We start from the raw sequence: 24,580 nt of genomic DNA, 5'->3' as shown, positions 1-24,580 counted from the left end.
AAAATCACCTAACAACGCATTTCTCAGAACATATCCCTGCCATTAAGTAATGCATTATTGTACTTCCTTCTCCAGAGTTTACACATACATATATACATATGTGCATATGTATATTCACATGAAATGATTGCTACAAACTGTTTCAGGAATGACACCCCACAATTTTTTGTGTGTCCAGAGTCAACCTTTGCATCAGACAAGTCAATCAGAAGGTGGTTTGTACAAATCCAAAGTTTTAATGGCTGTTAAATAATAAAAAGAAGGATATTTGCACTATATACATTCTGTCCACTTATCGTACTGTCAGCTTGTCATGCACATTTTATTGCACAGATAAACAGTGTACAAGGATCTTAAAGACGTCTTAGCCATCTTAGCCATAAAAGGATTGCATTTAAAAGAAAAAAAAAGCCACTTTACAAAATACGGAAGCCATTTATATTATACAGCCAACTTCAGGAAAATAATAAAAATTAATTTCAAAAGAAATAATTTTGAAAAAAAAAATCTCTCAAAACAATGATTACAGAGCTTCACGTTGCCATATATATACATGTAAAAAAATATTTCAGGACCCTGCATTCTGAATGCCCGTGAGGGTGCAGCAGTCTAAATTCCTATTTATATAATCAACTTTCGAATGTTGCTTAAGCTGTATACGCTCTTTGTTCAAAATGTCTTTCTTCTTTACATCATTAGGCTATTTGACAAAACAGGTATTTGTGCAGTACAGAAAAATATTAAAATATATTTTAAGTTAAGTTAAAGTGCACAGTACATTTGATTGGAAATAACTGCTAGCTGCCAATCCAAATTTCCATTTTCAGAAAGCCCTCCCTCTTCCCTAGAGCAGAGGGCAGCCTTTGCACTGGTTCACGTTGGTCTGTGTTGAATGCACGACGTCCTCCCCCATTGTCTTTTTTTGGTGTTCACCTCTAAATTTGTCTTATAAATTGTGTATGCTGCTGCTCTAAAAATTTCTAATGGCTTTTCGCAGAGGTGAAAGTGTAGTCAGCATTCAAAAGACTTTGAAAGATTAATTCCCGTGATATCTGTAACTGCAGCCTGAGTGTGCATGCATGAAACTGCCTAAAGTAGGCTGTCATGTTGTGTGAAGCCTGCTGTGAAGCTCTCAGACCCACACGGGTTCCTTTCTTCACTGGTTCTTCGCTACTCCTATTGTGTTTGCACTTACTCCTTCCTTGGCCACTTAGCCTCACAAACTCCACTTACTTTACCTTCTCCTTAGCCCGCCTTGGTGGTGCATGGAGCTGCCCCTGGGCTCACTGATGACTCACTTCTGAGGTTTCACACCAGAGACTGTGAATCTTGCAGGATATTTTACAGACTCCTTTGAAAACCATCAACTACACTGAAATAAAATGAGCACATCTCAGAATCATTTCCTCTTTTAAAACTGGCAGTTGTAAGAAGTGCTGGTTTCCTGATCCAGGGCCTATGTGCCTTAAGTAACTTTTGATCACTCCCTCGAAGCTTCCCTTAAAAAACTTTTTGGTTAAACAATAAACTTTTTATCATCTCCACTTTCCTATACCATTTCCTCATTATCTACCTTTGGTGCTAGGCTCTCTTGAATGTAACCCAAGTTACAGTGCAAAATTATACTTCAAGACACATGATGCTAATAACACTTGTTACTTCTTCGTGTTAAAATGTGAATGTTTTGTGCATAGCAAAAGAAGTATGAATCCAAAAAAATAATTGTTCACATTTTATCTTCAAGTTTAATATGTCTTTTTTTTTTTCCCCATCACAGCTATTTACAAGTAACTTTGGGGTGCTCCCTTGATTTCAGTTCATTGTATTGGGGGACAGTAGGGCTGCTGGAATGTAGGAAACTGGATGGAATGCAGAAATATAAATAAGACCAATGTTCCACAAACCAAAGTGTAAAGAAAGCCTCCCCAGAAAACAGTTTTATCACAGAAGCACCTGTTTTTGCTTAATTTTTTTTTGAATCATATACACCAGAAAACATGATTACCAAGACCTAGAACTACTGCACACCGAAGAGGATAGAAAATAACTCAGTATGTATAATATTAAAATAAAGTGTTTAACCACAAAAAAGCAGTAATAAAATAGTTTCCTAATTTACAATTTGCATCCAAAGGATGAATAACAACTCACTAATAAATAATATTTATATAAATATTTTGTATGTCGAAAATAGCTTTTTAAAAGGCAATGGTCTCAAGAAACTTCTTGAAAAATTTGGTGGTGAAAAACCTGATTGTGTCCCCCTCCCCCCACTAAACACGTGATGAGTTTGGTTTTAATAAAACAAATGGCGTCTTGCTGCAAAACGGTTGTGCTTGGCGTTGGTAATGGCAGTCGGTGAGCATAGAAGGGATGAAGGAGGCTGTAAAAGGCATTGATGTGCTGTTCAGTTCCGACTCCCCAGCTCCCTCACCGGTTCCAAGATAAATACCTGTCAAGTCTTAACATCCGGGTCAGCTCTGAAAGGTAGAAAATCCTCCCTTAGGCTGAAAACCTTTTCAATGCAATTGGAGTCAGGGAACCAACAGGCAGTGGGTGGGAGAGGGTTGAACAGGGAGCGGAGTTCAGGATCCCTGGGGGGAGAAGAGTCTGAGCCCACCCAAAGGAGCCAGGGTGGGGGGTTGTTTCATGTGAATAGAGTCTTCATTACGGTGACATCTAGTAACGCTTGAACCGTAATGCCCACTTTGACCAAGCCTTTCTCTTCAAGGATGTGATGGGGTAGACACAGTTTTTCCTAAAAGGAAGAAGAACAAAACATCAATTTTTAGATGATCAGACTCTTTATTGTAAAGTCCTGCTACATCCTGGGTGGAGTTTAAGCTGAGTACTCTCTATAATATGCCTGTTTGATCACCTTGGTCTATGCTCCTTCCCTGACTTTCAACCCATTGCAGAGACCTTTGCTGTGTTTGCAGAGAACGAAATAGTTTTTCACATGTGAGAATTGTTTCAGAAAGCCTCCTAATCACCCTGAAATCTGCACTAGATCTAAATATTAAACTTTTACACTAACTGAGCTCCATAGAGTTGGCTGAAAAACACACATCAAAAATATAACAGCTTCTATTCTGATAAAGCAAAATTGCAAATAACCTCTAACACATTTCAAAGGAACTCAAATATTCATTTATACTGACCACACACTGTTCTACTGACCATAGACCTTGATTTAATTCATTTTAGTTCCTGTGATCTCTGGGGTACAGGCATGTTGACAGACTGTCCTTTCTTTAATTTTAACTAGATCCCTCAATAGCCTCCCTTTTAAGACCTTCATAAAACTGTCAAAGACACAAGAGTCCTGCTCCTGGCTCATGTTGCATTTTTGCTCTTGGGAAATACTGCTCAAGAAAAATAATAAATGCAAGTCACTTCTTGTATGTGGAACCTTTCATGCTCCACATGACAGTTTGCAAAAGAACATGAAATAATTTTGCACCTTTGTTATTTGGCCCTGGTCTGATACCATACAAAGCAATCTCCTTCCGGGGTGTGTTTCCCTGGCTGGGAAAAGACCCCACAGCAAATACCCCATCTTCTCTACCTAAGGATAGTGTGTTCTCCACAGCCCACTGTTCTTTTTTCTTTTCTTTCTTTATTTAATTGACAAGAAAAATTATATTTATTTATGGTTGTACAACATGGTATTTTGATAAAAGTATACATTGTGGAATGGCTAAATCAAGCTAATTAACATATCTCTTACCTTGAATACTTATTTTTTTTGTGGTGAGAACACTTAAAATCTACTTTTAGCCATTTTCACATATACATTATTATTAAATACGGTCACCATGTTGTACGATAGATCTCCTGTACTTATTCCTCCTAAGTGAGATTCTGTATCCTTTGACCAACCTCTCCCCATCTCTCCCCATCCCCCCTGACCTCCCCACCCAGCCTCAGTATCCACCATTCTACTCTTTGTTTTTGTGAATTTGGCTTTTTTGTTGTTGGCCCAGAAAGCAGAGAATTCAACTTAGATTCCAAATATTAGATTTGTCACATATTAGTGAGATTGATCATTATTTGTCTCTCAGTGCCTGGCTTATTTCACTCAACAAAACGTCTTCTAGGTTTACCCATGTTGTTGCAAATGACAGGGTTTTTTTTTTTTTTCTTTTTCTTTTTTAAGGTGGAATAGTGATGTTTTTAAGGAGAGTTTAAATGGGATCTGTGTCAAGCCCTGGGGCAGTCAGCCTTTAGCAGAAGAATCAGGCAGAGTGTGCTTGAGGACCCAGATCCCTCTGCCGCCCCAGTGTAGGACTCTCCATAAGTTAGCACAGACACAGGCACTGTGCACTGAAAAAGATCTTCAAAGGACATGCCGTGACATCGCCAGTAACTTGCTCCACTGTCTCCAATGCCAGGGGGTCCTACACTCTCTCACCACTTTACTGTCTCCCACCTGTCCCCCCCTCCCTAACTTGTGGTAAATTCAGAGACTCTCAGCCTTTGACCCAGGCCTGAGGCAATGGCCCATGTCAAAATAAAACAGCACCACTTTTAACCATGATTTCATGTCACTGCTATGTATCAAAATCGCACCATCTTGTCAATGGCATATCAGGTGAGCATGCAAGTTTATGTCAACCTGAGAAAGAATGGGAGGTTCTGTCCGAGCTGTAGCCAGGCTGCTAGGGATGGTGCCTCCTTTTGTGGGACAGTGAAGGCCATCTGCAGCCAGACATCAGCGTCTGGCCTTTTCTGGCACCATCTGCTTGTGAAGTCACCTGAATCTGGCATTGCTTTGCTAAGGAGGGTCCCCATAGGGGCAGGGAGGTGTCTTCTTCATTCTTAGGGCTCCTGCAACACCCAGGTCAACATCTGGCTTGGCAGGACATTATCAGTGGCTGCTAAGTACAGCTCAGCTCCTGCTGCTGGCACTACTTGGAGAAAGTAGGTGTTCACTTAATACCATATGCTAAAATCAATCCCAAACGCATTAAAGAGTTAAATGTTAAGGAAAAAAAAACCCCAAAACACTCCTCCCAGGAAAATGAAGGTGAATATTTAATATTGTCTCTGACAAATGGATGGGGAAGAATTCTCTAAGCTAAAAAAAGCAGTATTAAAAAATCACAAAGGAAAGATCAAAATGATTGCTTAAATACTTAACGCTTCCATGTGTCAAAAAAAAAAAAAACTCGAATGAGAAGGTAAACAACAAACGGCAAAAAAGTATTTGCATCAAATCACAAAGGGTTTTATATGACATAAACTCAACAAAAGCAGTAAGGAAAACACTAAGAGAGCACTAAAACAATGGGCAAGAAATGTAGATAGAAATTTTCAAATGACGGGTTTGCCCAGGCCGTGGAGCCCGACGGACTCTGTGCTTCTCAGCTTCAGTGCTTACTTATGTTTAGTCCTGAATGTGCCGAAACTCTAGTACTAATATTTCCACTGAGCCCAATCTCTACGTACAACATGGCTTTTATGGGGCAAGGTGTCCTGTCCCGACTTTGGCGGGATGATGGGAGAGCGGCCCTTCCCCCACAGGGAGGGACTGTCCGTGCATGAATGAGCAGGGTTCCAGGGGTCTCCAGGGTTCTAAGCTGGAGGGCACAGGAGAGAATGGCTGGGGGCTTCAGAGAGACAGGAATGGGACAGTATCGAGGCCTCTGCCTCCCACCAACAGGACATTTGACCACTTCACAGATTGAGTTGGGTTACGGTTACTCTCTTTCCCAGGCCCTTATTTTTCCAACCAGCATTTTTCACCTTCCGGGCCTCGGCGCTCCTAAGCCAGATGCATGGCTGAGATTCTTCCTCCCACCTTTGCAGCTAGTGATGAGGAGTAAACAGAAGACATAAAAAGGTACCCCTTGCATTCTTCCTGCCTTTCGCTTCATCCAGACCCCTGAAGGAGCCCGGAGGTGCCGTCTGCTGGGGTTGGAGGTACGTAAGGAGACTAGCATAGGAAAAGAGAAGCCTTATATAAGCATCGCAGTTCTGGTTATTTTAGCACAGGAAGAGGGGGTGCAAGGAGACTTTGAGGGGAATCACACTGGAGGCGCTGGCTGGAAGGGTGACCAAGGGGAGCTTGCCAGAAATGGGGAGGGTACTGAGGACTGGCCTGAGGCCATTTGCTGTCACACCAGTTGGGACACTGCATCTCCCACAGGGAGACGAAGTGAGCGTAGAAGTTGGAATGGGGAAGGAATTGCTGTTGATTTATAGTTGGACAAAGGATGACACAGAAGAGAAGAGTTTTCCATGGACCAGGTAGGTGAGGTGGCCTTTCCAGGAGACCCCTTGTACATAACAGACTTTCGGGAGAGACAGCTGTGCATTTACATGACTTGAAATGGATTTAAGTTGCATTGTTATAGGATCCTAGAGGTTTTTATTGAGAATGTGATAGCAGACTCTTAGTATACCCATGGACCTCCTTCACTGTGCTTCTTTATAAAGCACGAAGTGGAGTCATGAAGTAGTATCTTGCATAAAAATAATGCTTCTGACCCCTATGAAAAACTCAGGCTTTGTGTTACTTCTCCAATGGTAGAATCTCGTAGGTTCCCCTCATTTACCCTTCACCCTTCTGAGTCACAGTAAATGGTGTTAGAAAAGGCAGCAAGCAATAAAGACTAATTGCTAATTTTGAAAAACTTCTTGGATACTTTCTACACGCCTGGCACCAATGCTATGGATCTGCATTGGTTATTTCTTTATGGCAATCCTGTAAGGCAGACATTAGTATCTCCATTTTACAGAAAACTGAAACAGAGAGAGTTCAAGTAACTTTGCTAACATTACACAGCTGGTAAGTTCTGAAACCTGGATTTGAGCCAAATGTGCCTGATCTTAGAGCCGGAGCTCTTTCTATGACATCATGACACTTCCCATAAATTCCTTAATCAACAGATGAGTACGTTCAGTCTGTGTTAATGATACAGGAAAAGGTCAGTTGGTCCTCGGAGTTCTTTGATGGCAAGTCCCATCAATTTCAACATCAGGTGGGACCAGCGGATCCTCAACTCAGGGGCAGGGTTGGGTCTGCCACTCTGCTCATTTGGCTTCTCTTCATAGGGAGGGACAGACATCTTGTCCTGGCAGAAAATGCACTCGGGGAATAGGCAGGCGGTCACTGCCTGGCTTTCCTCTTTCTACAGTTTCTTATGCTCCCAAAGAGACACACACCTACTTTCAGGCCAACAACTAGACTAAAATGAAGTCACTCACACCAGCATATTTCATTTTGTTCAGTCTGCTTCTTAAACGTGAAGTCCTGGCACTAAATTGTTTGAGCCTTAAAATAAAACGATCTGTGCATTATCTTAACATAAGAGAGTTTTGGGTTTCAGCTCTGCCACTGAGGGTCAGTTTCTTCCAATGTAAAATGGAAACACTGTCAACCTCTTACAGACTGAGGGGATTTCTCGTCACCCCTCCCTGAGTTCTTTAGTTTGCAGCCGTGCTACCTTCTAGTCCTGTTCCCTAGAACACTTCATTCTCCACACACACCTACCCCTTCACTATCCTTTCTTCCTCCTCTTCCCCTCCACCTGGGTATTCCTACACCTCTTCCTAAGTCTCAGTGTAAACATCACTGTCCCAGGGAGCCCTCATGGTCCCCTGCACCCCATTGGGGTCAGGTCCCCTTTCCATGTGTTTTAGAGAATCCTATACCTGATCTGAGACAGGTCCTTATCACCTGCATTCCTTTTCATTTGTCAGATCAGGGGCATGCAAACTATGGCCTGCAGGCTTATTCAGTCAGCAGCCTGTTTTTGTAAAAAAAGTTTTATTGGCACATGGCCATGCCCATTCATTCATGTATCATCTATGACTGCATTCATGCTGCAAAGGTAGAGTTGAGTAGTCCCAACAGACTGTATGGCCCGAAAAGTCTAGAATATTTACTATCTGGTCCTTTACAAAAAGCTTGCTGACTCCTGGTATAGACTGTAAGCTTTCTGGGGACAGGGCCATGTGTCATGGTCACTTTTTTATCCCCAAGACCTACCATTGGGCCTTGCAGAGAGTGTTCATTCAATACTTGAGGAATGAATGAATGAACATAGAATGAAAAAAGTTGGAGTGAAAAGCCAAGGAACTGGACTCTGACAGTCTTAAAGAAGGGGAAAAAAATGCACATTCTATATACCGAATTGATTTTTTTTTAAATTTTCTTTTTAGAGACAGGATCTTGCTCTGTTGCCCAGGCTGGAGTATAGTGGTGTGAACATAGCTCATTGCAACCTCAAACTCCTGGGTTCAAGCGATCCTTCCACATCAACCTGCCAAGTAACTAGGACTACAGGTGTGTGCCACCATGCCTAGCTAATTTTTCTATTTTTTGTAGAGAGGAGGTCTTGTTATGTTGCTCAGGCTGGTCTTGAACTCCTGGTCTCAAGCAATCCTCCTGCCTCAGCCTCACAAAGTGCTGGGATTATAGGGCGTGAGCTAGAGAGAAGGTCTTGTTATGTTGCTCAGGCTGGTCTTGAACTCCTGGTCTCAAGCAATCCTCCTGCCTTAGCCTCACAAAGTGCTGGGATTATAGGGCGTGAGTCATCTTGTTCAGCCTTGATTGCTTATTAAGAACTAATTTTGAAATCTGAAGCCCATTTTTAAAAACCAAACCCCCTGAAATAAAATCATATTAAAATAGTTTTCACCTAATCCAAAACTATTTTCAGGCTCCTGAAATTTTAAAACATCATCCTTACTCTTTCTTCACTGGTAAAACACCCTTTGTCCTTATGACTCAATCAGCCTTCTCTGTGAATTTTAGAGAGATAATCTAATCCACCACACATTCATTTTAATTTCTTACAAACAAATAGCATTGGGATACCAAATCCCTTTATTTATCTACTCTCACTGATGAATTTTCTACTCAATCATCTTACTTTTGGACTCTGTGGAGCCCCTTTCCACCAGCCCCGTTTCATAAGTGTCTCTCCCAAAGGACAACAAACCAGGAATCCATAAATAGAAAACACAATTAGAAATTAGTTGTCACAAATTTGAAAAATCTTGACACTGAGTGGAGAGCTGTCACCAGTTGAAGGAGGTGAAGACAAAGAAGACAAATGGCTATTTCAAAGAGAAAATGTAAATAAATACTCGATGCTTTTTATCAGACATTGGAAAGAAGTACTGAAAAAAAATGATGTTTCTTGTGATAAGGATATTTAATAAGCACACAAAGAAGTAACACAACTGCATCCCTGACCACCTCTCAGACTCTAAGCAGGTCAGCCCGCAATGCAGGCATCAGCAGGCAGCTCATTAGCATAGGGGCTGGTGCTTACCCTGGAGGAAAACCACAGAGAGGCTTCATATTTTGATCAGAAATTAATGGCTTGGCAATAGGCAGGACAGTTCATTCAAAGTTTTGCCTAAAGGGCTCAATTAATTGTGTTCTGCTAGTTATCATACTACTTAACGAAAAAATATCATCCAATAAATCCCAAGAAGTGCAGCACATTAGGCTACCGATAAATTAATGACATGAAAAGTGAAAGTGCATCCAAAGAAGACTTTGGGGTCCAGAATTAAAATATAAATGTATTCTAGTATGTCTTTTAATTTGTTTTAGTTGAACTATGTCAAGTCAATACTGAAAAATAAATCTAATCTTATACGATTGTTCTACTCAGTTTTTATTGATAGAATTTTCTTCAAAGTGCCACCCAGTAAGTTTTCTCTTTTTCCCTTTTCGCCCATAAAGAAGGGGAAAAACAACCAACCAGCGACCATTAAAGGGAAGCCTCAAAGCGCTGCAGAGTTAGATGGAAATGCTGAGTGCTACTCTGGATGCGCATGAATACATGTATCAATGGGCTGATAAAAACTTGGAATAATCACCGGAAATGTGTTTATTAAGCAACTTATGGCTCAGGGTGCTCATTAGACATTGTACAAAGGGATTTTATTGTGTTACAGATTGAAGAGTACAAGATAGCACCAAAGGCAATTCAGTACATCTGTGGGTTATTTATACACAACTGAGGTTAATTAGATAACTTCCACATACCCTGTATTTCACCAAGCAACACAAAGGAGGAAAAAGCGCAGATAACTCGAGATAGTATCATGTAAAGAATGTTTCCTGTTAGAAAATCTGATCTGATTTAGCAGCAAGGAATCTTTACAAATACATTCTTCTAACTAGGTGGGCTTTCCACATTTTCAAGTCCCCTAGATTCATGAAAATGTTCAGAAAAATAAGATTATCTTCTGAGTAGCCATGTATGAGGACTGTGTGCATCTCAATAAACTAGAAATTTATCTTTAGGAACTTAGCTCGACTATCCCCCCAACCTACGAAACAGTATTTGGCAAATAAGCTGTGAAATTAAGCACAGTGGAGGCTGGTCTGACCTTGGAGCAGGGCCTTCTCATATTATAAAAAGACATCCCCAAATCCAGGAATATCCTGGCCTAGATAAGATTCTAACTTTTTCCCCCCTGCTAATTACAAACTGATCACATTGCTCCAAAAGCAGATATAGTTGATATATAATCCTTTAAGCCGACTTAAAAATAAAGCAGTTTGCCAGTTAATGCCATTGGAAATGAACGATTAAATGGACATTTCAAGTAATAAGAGAAACTACATTCTTCTAAAATAAGAGCAATCTTCTCATTGACTCCTACCCAGAGTAACCCAAGGCCCAGGACCAAGAATGTTCCATAACCCATGGCTTTATTTGAACATGAACACAGTCAAATACATCACATTCTGGACCTGCAGTTATTATGTGATGCAGCAGAAAAGCAAAACGATCCATTACATTATTCAAAAATAGAAATCCCTTCTGGAAAACGCTTTCCTAGGCGCCTCAGAGTACACCTAAGGAGGAGTAAGAAGTAAAAATATGCGGCAAGTGGAGTGCAAGCGACACGCTCCAGGTGGCGCTCTAACAGGCTGTGCGCATCTTCCCCGACGCCCCTTCTGCACGGGCGGGGGCTTGCTCAGGCAGGAAGTGCGCGCACCCCTCTCGGATGCCCTCATGGCTCCCTTGCAGGAAACCAGGAGGAATCCAATTGAATGGCTGGCAAATCAGTCATTCTCCAGATGGTTTTTCAACTCGTCAATAGTGGTATTATTAAAGACTTTAATAGATCATATTGGGCCAAAATGTTGGGTTTTTTTGTCTCCTCTGCAAGGCGCCCCTCTACAGCACAATTGCCTAGTCCTGAATTAGGATCTCTGTTAAATACTGACCCAAAGGAAAGACTTCCATATGCTAAATCCTGTCTGCTCCGGTCCTAGAGCCCTGCTCCCCTCTGCCCAGGGCAGCGGAAGCTCCCCGGGAGGGAGCAGAGGAACCGCGTACGTAGCACTGCTGCTGGCACTATGTCACTATGTGGACGGGGAAGCACGGGGTGTGGATACACTTTGCTGTCACTGTTGTTTTTCAATGAGAGAAATTATTTAAAGGGAACAGCATTCTACAAAGTCTGTGCTTCTGGAAAATCTGATTTGTGAACGTTCAGCTTCAAAACTCGAGAGATTACTGAAGAGATGACAGAAATGGAAGTTGGCAAGGCAAAGGCTCGAATGGAGGAAGGGCCCTGCAATGGATCAGGGTGACAGAGCAGAGCGTTTGGATGCGCATGCAGACGTTATGCGGACAGAGCATTCCAGTGGTAAGTGATATAGACCAGCACTATAAAGAGAATATGGACAAGACAGAAGCCTATAAGGTCCCTGGAGCGGAGGGCAGAAGTTGGTTGTGGGGCTTTCTCCCCGAGTGCCAGCAGAGTGTCAACAGTCTTTCGAATGTGACGAAAATCCAACTGCAGGATGTCATACGGAGAGCAGAGGTCAGCCTATTCCGAGGGCAGCCATTAGAACAGAAAGAGACAGTGCATACAATTAAAAATACACAGAAGAACAGCTGGAAAGAAGCACACATTTTTGGTTACTAGCAAATGGCAGGAGTAACCCCTTATTTCAAGCAGGTAAAATCCTTTCCAACATCAAAGATAAATTTTAATCCATTACAAAAGAAAAGAATACCCAATGTGTTTTACACAGATAGGCAAAGAAATCCTTCAGCCACAATCTCACTATTGAGGAACAGCGTTCTGCAATTTATATATCATTCTGGCATTCAAACAGTTTTAATATTCAAGTGGTATCATGTGGTCACCAGTGGCATAAATATAAGAGGTTTTCACTTGTGACATTAAGGACTTACCCTTACTAAAGGAAAAAATATAAACTTTGAAATTTAATCTCTACTCTGGTACAGTGAATATTATACCTTGGTCTATGTACACTGAATATAAAGTATTTGTCTCTGAAAGTTAACACACACACCTAATTTATTTTTGTTTTAGGATTGTTGACAAACTCTGGGAAATGCTAATCCTAATTATGTTTCTGCATGTGTCAAAAAGTACATTAAATTTCAGAGTTTTGCAACTACACATTAGCCAAAAGTCTAGAGGAGGCTCTCTGATGTGCAGTTAGTACAAAAGTACATCCCCACATAGGATTATTATGTAAATTCCTTCTCCACTTTACAGGTATGTTGCAGGCAAAGACTTCCATGTTTTATCTACTTGACAATTACCATATAAGGAGGCAGAACATCTACTTTATCAACTAAATGCAAAACTAAGATGCTTAGTCTGCTGAGTTGACCTCGGACAGCCTAACTACTGTCAGGAAGCAATTTTCTGATACACTGAATTCCTGAAGCACAAATGACCGCAGCTTAAAATTAACAGTGATCATGATTGTTATGTCAGTTAAGAAAGAAAAGCCGTGGTTTTGTTTCCAAATTAAATAAGGATTGAAAATATTTGTGACATATTTCATAAATGTAGCTTTATTTCTAAATTAGGCAAGGCATCTAACGTATATATAACATATATCTTTTACATGCTTTGCTACAACAATGCTCTTTATTTTAGCCTCACTGCTAAGCAGATACAAATCACAGAACAAGTGAAAGATGATTCTAAGTTAGAGGTTTTGTCTCACTGTATCCTCTGAGGTAGCTTGACGCCCTCAGCTAAGTAGGAATACTGCAATATCAGATGGTTGAATAAGATTAAAAACATTCTAATTTTATTTATAAAGGTAGAAATACTCTTAACATAAGATTAATAAATCACGTTATGTGTATTCGGATCTTGCATCTTTTCTCAGTGGATTTGGAGAAACTAAGCTACCACTGTTAGAGTTTTCCCAAGAATTAAAATGACTACACATAGACTGGATTTCAGTGGGAGACAGATGCTGGTTACAGATTAATAGGTGAGGAAACAGCTAAGAAAAGTTTTCTGTTGTAATAATTATTTTTAATTGCAATGTTTTGCTTGATCAGTGAAATCCAAGCAAAGCAGACATAAAACAGAAGGCTTATATGCAAACAGTAATGTTATTTTCACAAAGGCGGTATTCTCTTGTTAAAAGCAAACCATCCCATCTTCAGCAAGTATTTCAGTACATTTCCCGAATCCTATGGAATATGTCTGGTCTGTTCCCTGGCTACACCATTAGAGAGCCAGAATGAGATCAACTTTCCAGTTTTCAGTAGGACCTTCCACATGGAGGTAAGCAACACAGACTGTCCTGTGTTCCTATCCAGGGAACAATTTCATGATGCCACAGGTTCTGGGCTTAATTAAAGTGGGTAAGACCTAGAGTCACAGCCTATGGTGGTTGGCTTAAATTAAATCATGATCTCTAAAGAAAAAGGAATGAGTCTAAGACTGTTTGGTAGACAAAAATCTGAATCACCATAATTAATGTGTGGAATGTGGGCTGCTGTGGCCATCTGAGAACTGCTCTGTGAGTCAACTCCATGTCACATGGCCAATAGTCACATCCAGTCCTTGCAATGAGGCCATGATGCAAACCAGGGCTGAAATTCTTGATTTCTGACCTGGGATGTTCTGATCTTTGTGCTTCCCAAAATTTGGCCTTACTGAGAGGGACTTAGAGGTTATACTTTATTTCCTTCTGAAAATTAAAATTGGAAAATACTAAAAAGGAAGAAAAATTAAGAGGCAAAATGTCACCATGTATTTACAGAACATTTGTGATTACTACAAGGCATTTGAAAAATACAGTTAATTCAGACTCGCCAGAGGCAAGTGCAGATGTTAATTCCCATTATAGTGAACAAATACCACAATTTTGAGAGGTTAAATGATTCTCTTCGAGTGCACCTAAGAGTGTGTGACCGAGATTGCTATTAAAGATTGCCTCAGGTTTCCCAAACACTGTGGACACAAACAGAAATGTAGACAGATTTGGCAACAGGTCTAGTTTTTATAGGAGTTCTAGGTATACTACAGTCTAAATTCTAAGGGCGAACTGTATCTAAAACAAAAATTTTATCTAGAAATTTGGAACATATTTAATTTATTTAAATATAATTTTAATTTTAAAAGTCAATATGCTTATTACAAAGTATTTTTAATCTAAATTATCATAGCACAGGAATGTTGATGGTCATTCTGAAAATTTAAAATCTAATTTTCTGACAAGGTATAATACAATTTGGCAGAGAGAGGAGAGAAGAGGTAGAGGAGGATTTCCAGTTTTCTCCAAATATATGACAATTATTTACCAATTTTATGGACTTAGAGGATAACTTAATATTGGTATGCTAACTTATTTGGAAATGTAATTTAAAAGTTTTTTAACATGCTGCTTCTAAAATGATTTATTCTTGAATATGCTCATAGGAAAGGCCATCAGGACCACTGACGGGAGGTCGGGAGGTGAGCAGGAGGCGTACACCTGGGAAAGGATGCTAACGTGAACAGTAAACGTCTGCTAGCTATAAAAGATGCAACTGATTCTATAAGCTAGAGATTGGCTCTTTTTTAATAAATTATGAGTTAAAAATTTATGTTAATGAAATAATAACCTGTCAGTCTGTACCTCTGATTATTCAACCTCAGAATTAACCAATATAAATGGAAAATTAAATCATATCTCTCCCAAAAAGTGTTAAATGAGTGTTAAATGATTTAAATGAGTACTGAAGTCATTGATTTGGGGAAGAAAAAGAGGCATAAGGCTCAAAGAGGATAAAGAACTTGTTTCTTCTTTTCTCAAGATTAAAGGCAAAAAAAAAAAGTAGACTCAATGTATAGACCGTCTTTCAATAACAATTTTTGATCAGTTACATATGTATAATTTCCTGAACCCTCAACAACAAGTGTAAAGTAGGAAAGTTATTACTATTACTTTCAAATATAAAATGTCATTGTAAAACACAACAAAAATGGAAATATGAAAGGTACTGAAAAGATGAAAAACTCCGCCATAATTCCAGTTATATCCACACAATCATCGTTCGCATCTGAATGTACATTAGGATTTTATTTTTAACTCCATTTGGCTGCTGTGGAAGCTGAGGGGCACCAAGTGACCTGTCCTTGTGCACGTGGAATGAAAACCTTCTACCTCCTACAGTCTTGAAAAAACCCCCAGGCTGCACAGACAGGCAAGCAGGGGCCATCGATGGCCAAGAACCCTGCCACTGCCAATTGAGTTGCTGCCTCTAATTCTCTATTTTCTCTCTAGAGATACTAAGGAAGATGCAGGGCTGGCAGCTAGACAACAATGTGCATTTCCATTTGAAGTCCCCTCCTCATCTAAAGAGGGCAAATCTGTTAAATTAAAGACCTTAATCCTCAGAGAGGTCTGAGACCAGGACTCCTATTTAAAACTGAGTAGACAAATTTCCCTGGAGAACCAAATAAATATGTTTTTTCATATTGATGCTTCATAAATTGGAGATCTCTCTCAACCTAAGAGAACCCTAACAGCCCTAAATTTGGATCGCTCTGGAAGCCCCCAGTAGCCATTTGTGAATCTGCCACACAGATGTTAGTTAGAGGTCAGGCATGGCCAAGCTGACCCAGAAAAGGCAAAAGAAGCCACAGTATATCCATAAAAAACATCCCGATCCCAAGGCCTAATTGGAATCAGATTCTTAGGTGATATAAAGAATGTATCTTGAAGAATGTGGAAGCCCACCAAGGCCTGTCTTCAGGGCCAAGCTGAAGCTTACACCAGCGGTCAAAGACAGCTGCACAGCAATGACCAGCAGGCGTTACCACCACAAAGGGATGTGGAATGGTGCTTTATGCTGCCTGTAATTCTGAATGCAGCCAACTCTGTGAAGCCACATTTATGAATAAGTCACACCAGAACCCTTCTCTCCTACCCTACTGTAAAGAGCAAGCTTAAAATACCACTGAGAGACAGTCTCACCCACTAATCTCTATTTAGTCACTATTTATTCAGTGACTTTAGGTGCTATGCTGCCACATCCTGCTTGACACATTTCCTGGATATTAGAGAAACCACAGGGTGGTCCTGTGGCTCCGGCTGCTGAAGCACAGACAAATGTTTCATAAGCCTTGACCCACCCTGGAGCAAATATGTGGGGTTGTGTTCATGGGACTTCTAAAGGAAAATGCAGTAAACTATAACACTCAAAACAATTTTAAAATTGTTTCCATCCCATCGTATGACTTTACGTGTAATAACCTAACTAAATCTGCTCAGCTACTGTATTCCATCTATATGAACCTGATAAAATTATACAAACTGCTGACCCTGACTTTGGTTTGTCGTTTCAAACTTATTCTATTACAAAGGGCAACACACACAGGCTTAGGGCACAGCTGTGACTCTTCGATATCTGTAGGACGATTCATCATTGTCAATTAGATATTTAGCTTAGAAAATGCAGAACTCAAGGTCTCCATAGCTTGTGTGTATGTGTAGATAAGTTATGGTTGGAGAAGTGGAAAAAGCTTGCAAATTAGAGGGAATTAATTATGCTGATTACTGGAAAAATCAATGAATATTTTATTAGCCAAATATTCTTATTGATGCAATAAGAAAAAGTAATGATATAGGTCCTCTGTTTTTTTTAGGTACCAGTCTTTAAACATGTCTAATTGTAGATGGAGAATTTCCAGAAGTAGTCTTGTGATTCTATTATATTTTTAATGTAAATCATCAGTTGTACTGTGACACACTTACACTCAAACATCAACCCCCCCTAAGTAGTGAAAGAAGTATAAATATCTAAGGGGGAGGAAGTCATCTGATCCCTAACTTGGTATTATGTTCCTAGATGAAAACATTTCTTCATGCATTCTGAGAAATGAAAACATGCTGTTTTGCATATGTAGGATGATTTGCCAATTGCTTTCCAGTTGGGAATTTTTGATTTTATACAGATTTTCCTTATTTATTTTAACATTCTCATTAAAGAAATTCAACTGCTAACAGACTTTTCCAGTAGCAATAAATCTAAAGTAACTCCAGTCACAAGTAAAATGCTAATGGATTATCCATCAGGATGGATATATATATATGTACACGTACAAGTACACAAACACACACACACATACACACACATAGAGCAAACCTAAAAATCACCTAAAGCCTTAAAGATAATTTCAAAAATATACTGAGTGATACACTTCTTACTAAGCATAGTTAACTGGGTCACTGGGAAAAAAGGTCATTCATGCTCCTTGTATTTCAACCTTCTTGGGAATTACGAGTTGCCTATTTGTGCTAGGGGCACTATGCTAGGGGCATAGTTCAGAAATTATGATAAATTTTGCTCTGCATTTTTATGGTAATTTAATTTCCTTTTCCCCACCTTAAAAGGAAATTGTAATTACCAATCTTTACTCACAATAAAAGGTTAAGGGCATTTGCATTTCATTTTGTAGCACTGTCATCCAAAAAAACATTGATGAGTTTTAAAAAATTGCAGGGAGTTAGGTCATAACTCATCAGTGCTTTCTAGCACAGACACGAATAAGGCATCATCTGAAGCTTGGTGTAAGAGTTTTGATTCACACATGGGAAACTTTACTAGCCCATGACAGAATCAAATCATTAGAAAAGGTTTGTAAGTGTTTTCACACTTATTCAAAGCCAAGAATGTATATACAATATTAAAATGTATACACGTAATATAGACACAGATTAACAATGTTGAAAGCAGAATTGATCACAAAGACATTTAGTGCATTATGTAAAAATTACACTCTTTTAAAAAATGAATTTGTAAGTTTCCTTTTATTGATACAGTTCTGACTTAAAGATGTTTTATTAATATTGTTCTTTTCCTCAAATAAGATTCAAAGCCTACCACTAACTCCCACCTTTAAATCCCACTAAGCTAAAAAAAAAAAAAGAGGAGGAGAAAGAAAGGAAGAAAAAAAAGGAGGAAAGAAAGGAAGGAGAGAAGGGAGAGGGAAAAAAGCCTTTGTTAATTTCAGTAACTAACTCCTATCGCTCAATAGAAATATTATACTGAAATGCAATCCTTTCACATGCTCAAAAATAGTACCGCCTAATAGATTTTTTATATCATCCCAGGGCATTAGGGAAGATAGAAGAAATCATAAGAAATACAGTTTCCATCCATTTCTGTTTATCACAATGATGATAAATTTATCAGTTATATGGTTATCCCCAAATTCTAAGTGAATTGGCTCATATTTGCCTAAGAAATCATTTTATGTTCTAATGGGAAAGTTTTTAAAAGCCCCCAAATCAACCATCTGCCTGAGGCTGAGGCTGAGGCTGGGGCTGAGCTTAAGAGACGAAAAAAGTGGCAAACTATAGCCAGGCTGCTACAAGGAATTGCCATTTGGGCCTTCAGCAAACTAAAGGAATAAAATGTAAGTGCAAATAGAAAACAAACTATAAAGCAACATATAAACATTGTTATTATTAAAGATAATGATTAATGATAATACTAACTAATAATATTTTCAGTGTTGATTTTTTTGACTCACATACCCAAAATGCAACTACAGAGAATGAAAATCAATGATTAGTAGGGAACTAGAGGTCTTCGTTTAAGATCTTGGGATAAGGAAACCATCAACTCCAAAATGTTACCCTGTAGAACCAGCTCACCTGCAGCCTCAGCAATTTCTGCTCTCATAGAATCAAGCTGATTAATTTTTTTCCCAAGTTTGGAATCTCACATTTACTTAAATTATTTTCCCCTTTTCCTCAGAATTGAACATACTGCATAAAGCCATTTTAATTTTACCACAACAGATCAATTTAAATTAAAACTGTACATATTTCTTCAATATTATTCTTTAAGAAAGCTTGAGAGTAAAAAAATATATAAAGCTCTACATCTATTCAATGGTTCAAACACATATATTAAATACAATTTTTACTAAAACATGGATATTTGAACTAAGTTTGATGTTACCTCTGGTACTCCTAATTTTCGGCATGCTTCCAAAAAGTTTTCCACATTTCTTCTGCATTTGGCCATGCTAAGTTTGGGCTATAAATGCAAACACACAGAAATAACATAGTGTTAAAACACACACCATTTTATTAACAGGTCAAATTTTAACTTTTCTAAATGGCACAAGGAAAACATGTTTATTGGATAAAAAGAAAATAATATGTAAGCAAATAGAAGAAAACATAAAATTACTGGGAAACATCCATCTAGTGATAAAGACTGTTAATATTTTGGGTTGTATTCCTCCAGACATTGTGTGTGTGTGTGTGTGTGTGTGTGTGTGTAAGCATACATAGATATATATACACATACATGCATGTATATAGATACCTGTATCTGATGTTTATACACTGTTAAATACTATGCAAAGTTTTCTACACACATATGTATATATGTATATACATATATAAAATCTGTATACATATATGAAATGTGTATACATATATATAAAAATACATACACATACTACATATATATATACACACATACAGTTTTTATGGGATCATACTGTTGTGTAACCTGCTTTAGTTTGCTTATAATACACCATAAACATCACCTTTCCCCATCAACAAATATATTTCTATGTATAGGGTTTCAATGTACCAGGCCAATTAATCTCCTTCCCACCAAAGCTAGTCAGGAAGAGGCAACATCAAAGTGAACAGTGATGAAAATGGTGGATGTTCAGGACTTCACCAAAAGCTTCTCACAAACCTTGGTTAGAAAGACTCACCTCATCCTGTTAATAGTGAGAATGAAGTGACTCTTATTCCATCTTATAGGGGCATAAATGAATTATCATCAAAATCTAAATTTGTAAAGCATTTACTTAAAAAAGAAGAAAAGGCCTCCCTCATCTCAAAGGGAAAGAAAGCCTATTGTCATATACAACAATTTAGTTTGAAGTCTAAACAAATACTTTCCATCTTGGCTAGAGAGGAAGTCGCCCTTCACATGAGACCTACAAAGACGTGACAAGCAGCTGCCTGGGAGGCTTTGTTCGTCCCCCACCCACATCTTAGGATGAGACCATCAGGGAGCCTCGTGCAAACAGGAGGAACAGGCCTGAGGAATGCGACAGGAGAGTAACAGAAGTGAAGGCTGTGGACCTGTCAGGGTATCAGGGCATTGGTCTCTCTGATCCTTCTCTTCCTTCATCTACTTATGATTTAGGAGGGTCAGTTCTGAAACTCCAAAGATGCCCCACATCTTTCAAAGTTCTTAGGTCAGCCCAGAAGAAGTCAATGCAAAGTGTGTTTCAAGCCACAGAAAGACAATTTTCCATCTTTGGGAGTGAGGGAGGGCCTCTTCTAAGATTCTTACTAGCTTCAGGTAGAAAAGTGCTTGTGACAAATGCAATGGCTAGAGGTTAAACCTCACCATTGGTCAAAGAATCAAAAATTATACCAATTACACCAATTGAGATGCCATTGGTTTGCTTATCAAATTGTTAAAGACCGAAGAAATCCATTTTTGTAACGAAGAGCCTCTTAGCATATGGATGATCATAGTGATTCTGTTCACCACTGTATTCCCTCAGCTTGGCATAAAAAATGGACAATATCAGTTTTATGGATGACAAATTAGAAAGCTTAATGCTGGCCATAATAATGGTACTCTCATCCAGAGCCGGCAGTGTGGATAGAATGGTGTTTCTTGCTTACTATGTGTCAGATACTATACTTGGTGCTGAAGATACCACTGTGGAGCCAAAGGATACGATCCTCATGGTCACTTAGCTCCAGTGTAGCTGGAAACATTAGCAAGCTAAAAAAATTATAATGTAATATAGGCTAGTTCTTAATGTGATGGGGTTGCTATGATGGAAAAGAAACAGAACAAACAAGGAAACGCAGTCGTAAGGGGTGACGAAGGGCGTGCCTGCAGAGGACACTGAGGTGGAGGAGAGGAGGGCGCTGGCCAGGCTGGAGGCCGGGGGGGGGACGCAGAAGGCGGGGTGGGCGCAGCGTTCCCCGCAGGGAGAGCAGCATGTGCCCAGCCCAGGGCAGAGAGCAATGGCACAGTCAAGAGACAGAAGGCAGGTTCTACAGCTGTGACCAGGTGGCCGGGCCTGGTCCCAAAGGGCTTCCAGATGCTCACTAAAGAATTTTTTGTAAGTGGACATTTAGAAACAAACTGCATTTCTAAAAAGGACAACTGCAGAGCCAGTAGGTTCAAGATGGCTGACTGGATGCAGCTGCCTCTCCCAAGGAGTGGATGCAAACCAGAGAGGCATTCACCTTTGGATAGATCGTCTACAAGACAGGAATGGGGTTCAACAGAGAAGCCAAGGAAGGCACCAGAAGCGAAGGGGAGAGAAGCGAGGCAGGATCAGAAGTGCACACGGGGAAGGTTCCATGCTCCGCTGTGGACTGCACAGTCCTGGCTGCAGGAGGGCCCCTCCACTCTCCGGGGGGGCCTCCGGCCCAACACAGGGCACCGCCCAGAGATTGTGCGGTGGCACTGCTCTGGAGCGGGGCACAGCGAGGTCCTGCAGGCTTCTGAGCCCTGAGTGCTGCAGCCAGTGCTACTCTGAGAGCCCAGACCCAGAGGTGCGGCGACCTGGGGCCAGAGCTGCATCCTCATCCCTGCTGCCTAGTGGGGGGCGATGTGGGGGAAGGGAAGCTGGGCACTGTCACGCGCTCCAAGGACAAATATTGCTGCTGCTGCTGCTGCTGCTGCTGCTCTGCCGCAGGACACAGGAGCAAGCAAACCCCGACAGCCTGCCCTGCCCCCACTTGAGCTTTCTGCAGTGGCCTGGGGACCAGCCTGCCCCTCCACATGAACATTCCCCAGCACTTGCTTGGACTGTGACAACCACAGGGGAATGGGAGACTTGGGAAAGCAGCGGTGTTTCTGGAGTTCTGAACTGCAGGGCAGGCTGCCCCAAGGGGTCTGGGAAGTGCCGCGAGTGCCCTTTACAACAGGGGAGGGCAGAGTGTGCGCCTCGTTGCACCAGAGAGCACCTGGCCGGTGATCCCAAGTTGTCTGCATCCCTCCAAGTAGAGACCTGAGTGCAGAGACAAGTCTGTAGGGTGGGAGAGTGTCCCCACCCTAGAGCAGAAGTGGCACTGGAGCCCGGGAAAGGATGTGGAGACAAGGACCTCCCCTCTTCCAACCACCCAATGTTGCAGACATAGCTGCCTCTGCGCCCAAGCACGAGCTTTTGGCATGGGAGGGCTGCGGGATGGCCAGCGCTAGGCTTGCGGGGGGACACACCCCCAACAGAACTCTCCACTCCTGAGTTCTGTGTGGAGGGTGCTGCTTATGTCCCTCCCTTCAAGAACGGGCAGTGCTTTTGCAGCCGTCCGGACCCAGAAATCACAGCCCTCGCATCTCTACATCACTGGGTCCACAGCCAGCGCTGTCTGGCAGCCACTTGGACCACAGCGGCTTTGTGGGACCGGTGAGTCTTTTTCCTGAAGAATGAATAAAATACACAAAGGTGTACAGATACACGATCCACAGTGTCCTTGTACACCTTGCGACATGTTTACTGTACATTCACATTGAAGTTCAAGGAGTCCATAGAGTTTCTTTCACAATTTGGGAAAAATTATTACATGAGAATTGGGCACACAGCTCTGATAACTCTATAGCAGTTTGGACCTCAGGTGTAAGAGATACCACAGAGATTCACACTGTCCAATGGATCAGAATTTACTGTCCTACATTCAGGCTGCTACAGGTAGATCCAAAAGAGAAGACAAATTGGTCTCCCCCCCATCCCCTGTGTTTCTGAGACAACAAAAGGAGTTAAACTTTTGAAAGAAAAAATATGTTCAATATTCTGGAAAGGAAACTTAACAGTTGAAATGGGATCATCAGCTAATTTTTGCTGCTGCCAAGAGCAAAGCAAGTAGGACAGATAAAGCCCCTGGGAGGCTTTCCTGGGGAGGAGGGGAGGGCGCAGGGGCGTCACATGAACTTTCGCCCAACACATCCCTTACAGCACATTTTATGAGCATTGTATTTTGAGATTAGGACCTCCAGATTTTTTAAATCTGCCCTATAAACACTAATGATAATATGGCTTATATGTATATATTATATGTAGCACCTCATTTCATCTTCGCAAGAACATTTCCATTACAGAGAAGAGCAAATCAAGTTAAAGAGAGGATAAATAACTTGCCCAAAGTTATAGGTATTTTAGACATAGATTTGGAATTTTAATCCCAAGCTTGCATTCTTAGCTCCGAAACTCTTCTGCCTCTCCTAACAAACAGCAAACAGTGTGAGCAGAGATCCTTCTCTGTATGTCTAAAGTGAAACCGTATGTAAGCTTCAAAGACAGGCCCATCCTGGATTCCTTCACTCTCACCTGAACGACCATACGACCGACTGTAGCTCTGTGATGTCTAGCAAGAGGACCCCGCATGCAGGCTCTATCTCCCCTATGGTGGAGACGCGATTTGGGGACATTGTGGAGTCTCATTTGCGTCCCCCTCCCCCACTGTGTCCCCAGTATCACCCGAGTGTCAGTGAGCACAGTGACTGATCCAGGAATTGTCGAAATCATAACTGGCTGACCGAACTCTCGACAGGCTATGCATGCTATTTTCCATAGAGTTCATGTCTTCTCAGGGCTATCCTAAAATCTCCAAAAGATGATTCCATCTAGAAGGGAAGGGACCGAGCAAAAGGAGCTTTCTGAAAAGGCTTCTCACTGTTGATTATAATCCCTTGGGAGATATGAATCTTGATGTTCCTTTAGTCTTAAAGTTAGCACCTCAATCAGTAATTTCTTTAAAGTGATTTGCTTGACATTTACCTATTTATTTTTAAGTCGTCTCCCTTTTTACAGTAAAAATGTAGCTTCATTCCGACCCATTCCTTCGTTCCTTTTCTGCTCTTAGGGCGGTTTGGGGCTCAACAGAAGAGATCTGAGCAAGGTCCTAGTGATACCACTGGCCTCCTGCACCAATAACACTGCCCCGAAAGCGTGTGTTTTAGGTCAAGGTTAGTTTCCCTTTATATGGTGCTACTTACAACCGCAGGTGAGGGGACGTGGATGCTTGCAACGGACCGCGGGCGGATGTGGTTGACCAGATGGCAGAGGACGACGCCATCCATGAGCGCCGCCCCCAGGTCCTCGTGCAGACTGACCTTCAGCCTCATCTCGATGCTCTGTCGGGGAAATCAGAAGGCAGCCAGTTGCTATCGACACCGAGGCAGCCGAGGGTAAAATATAATTACAGGTATTTACGAACTGAGGCATTCATTTCACTATGGGGGATGAGGATAAGAATGTCCCGAAAACACTGACATTATTTACATCTTTTCCAATATTGAAAATCCCTCTGCGTAAA

General features: G+C 40.9%; 1 protein-coding gene across 2 annotated transcripts in view; it reads right to left on the bottom strand.

Moving 5' to 3' along the window:
• Positions 1-216: 216 nt before the first annotated feature.
• The window catches only part of LRCH1 (leucine rich repeats and calponin homology domain containing 1), a 169,176-nt gene continuing 144,812 nt past the window's right edge, over positions 217-24,580 (bottom strand). The window contains exons 17-19 of one of the 2 annotated variants that reach the window (XM_069467684.1): positions 24,261-24,398; positions 19,227-19,304; positions 217-2,758 (exon numbers count right to left, since the gene is read on the bottom strand). In XM_069467684.1, the coding sequence (XP_069323785.1) occupies positions 2,648-2,758; positions 19,227-19,304; positions 24,261-24,398 (327 nt within the window). In that variant the 3' untranslated portion in view covers positions 217-2,647. Of the gene's footprint in view, positions 2,759-11,607; positions 11,815-19,226; positions 19,305-24,260; positions 24,399-24,580 lie in introns of those variants that run through there. The other variant, XM_069467683.1, reaches the window with a different exon arrangement.

Source organism: Eulemur rufifrons, chromosome 4 (genome assembly GCF_041146395.1).
Source record: "Eulemur rufifrons isolate Redbay chromosome 4, OSU_ERuf_1, whole genome shotgun sequence".
In the NCBI taxonomy this organism is placed as follows: Eukaryota; Metazoa; Chordata; class Mammalia; order Primates; family Lemuridae; genus Eulemur; species Eulemur rufifrons.
The sequence above is the reverse complement of the archived record's forward strand: the minus strand, read 5'-3'. Positions and strand labels throughout refer to the sequence as shown.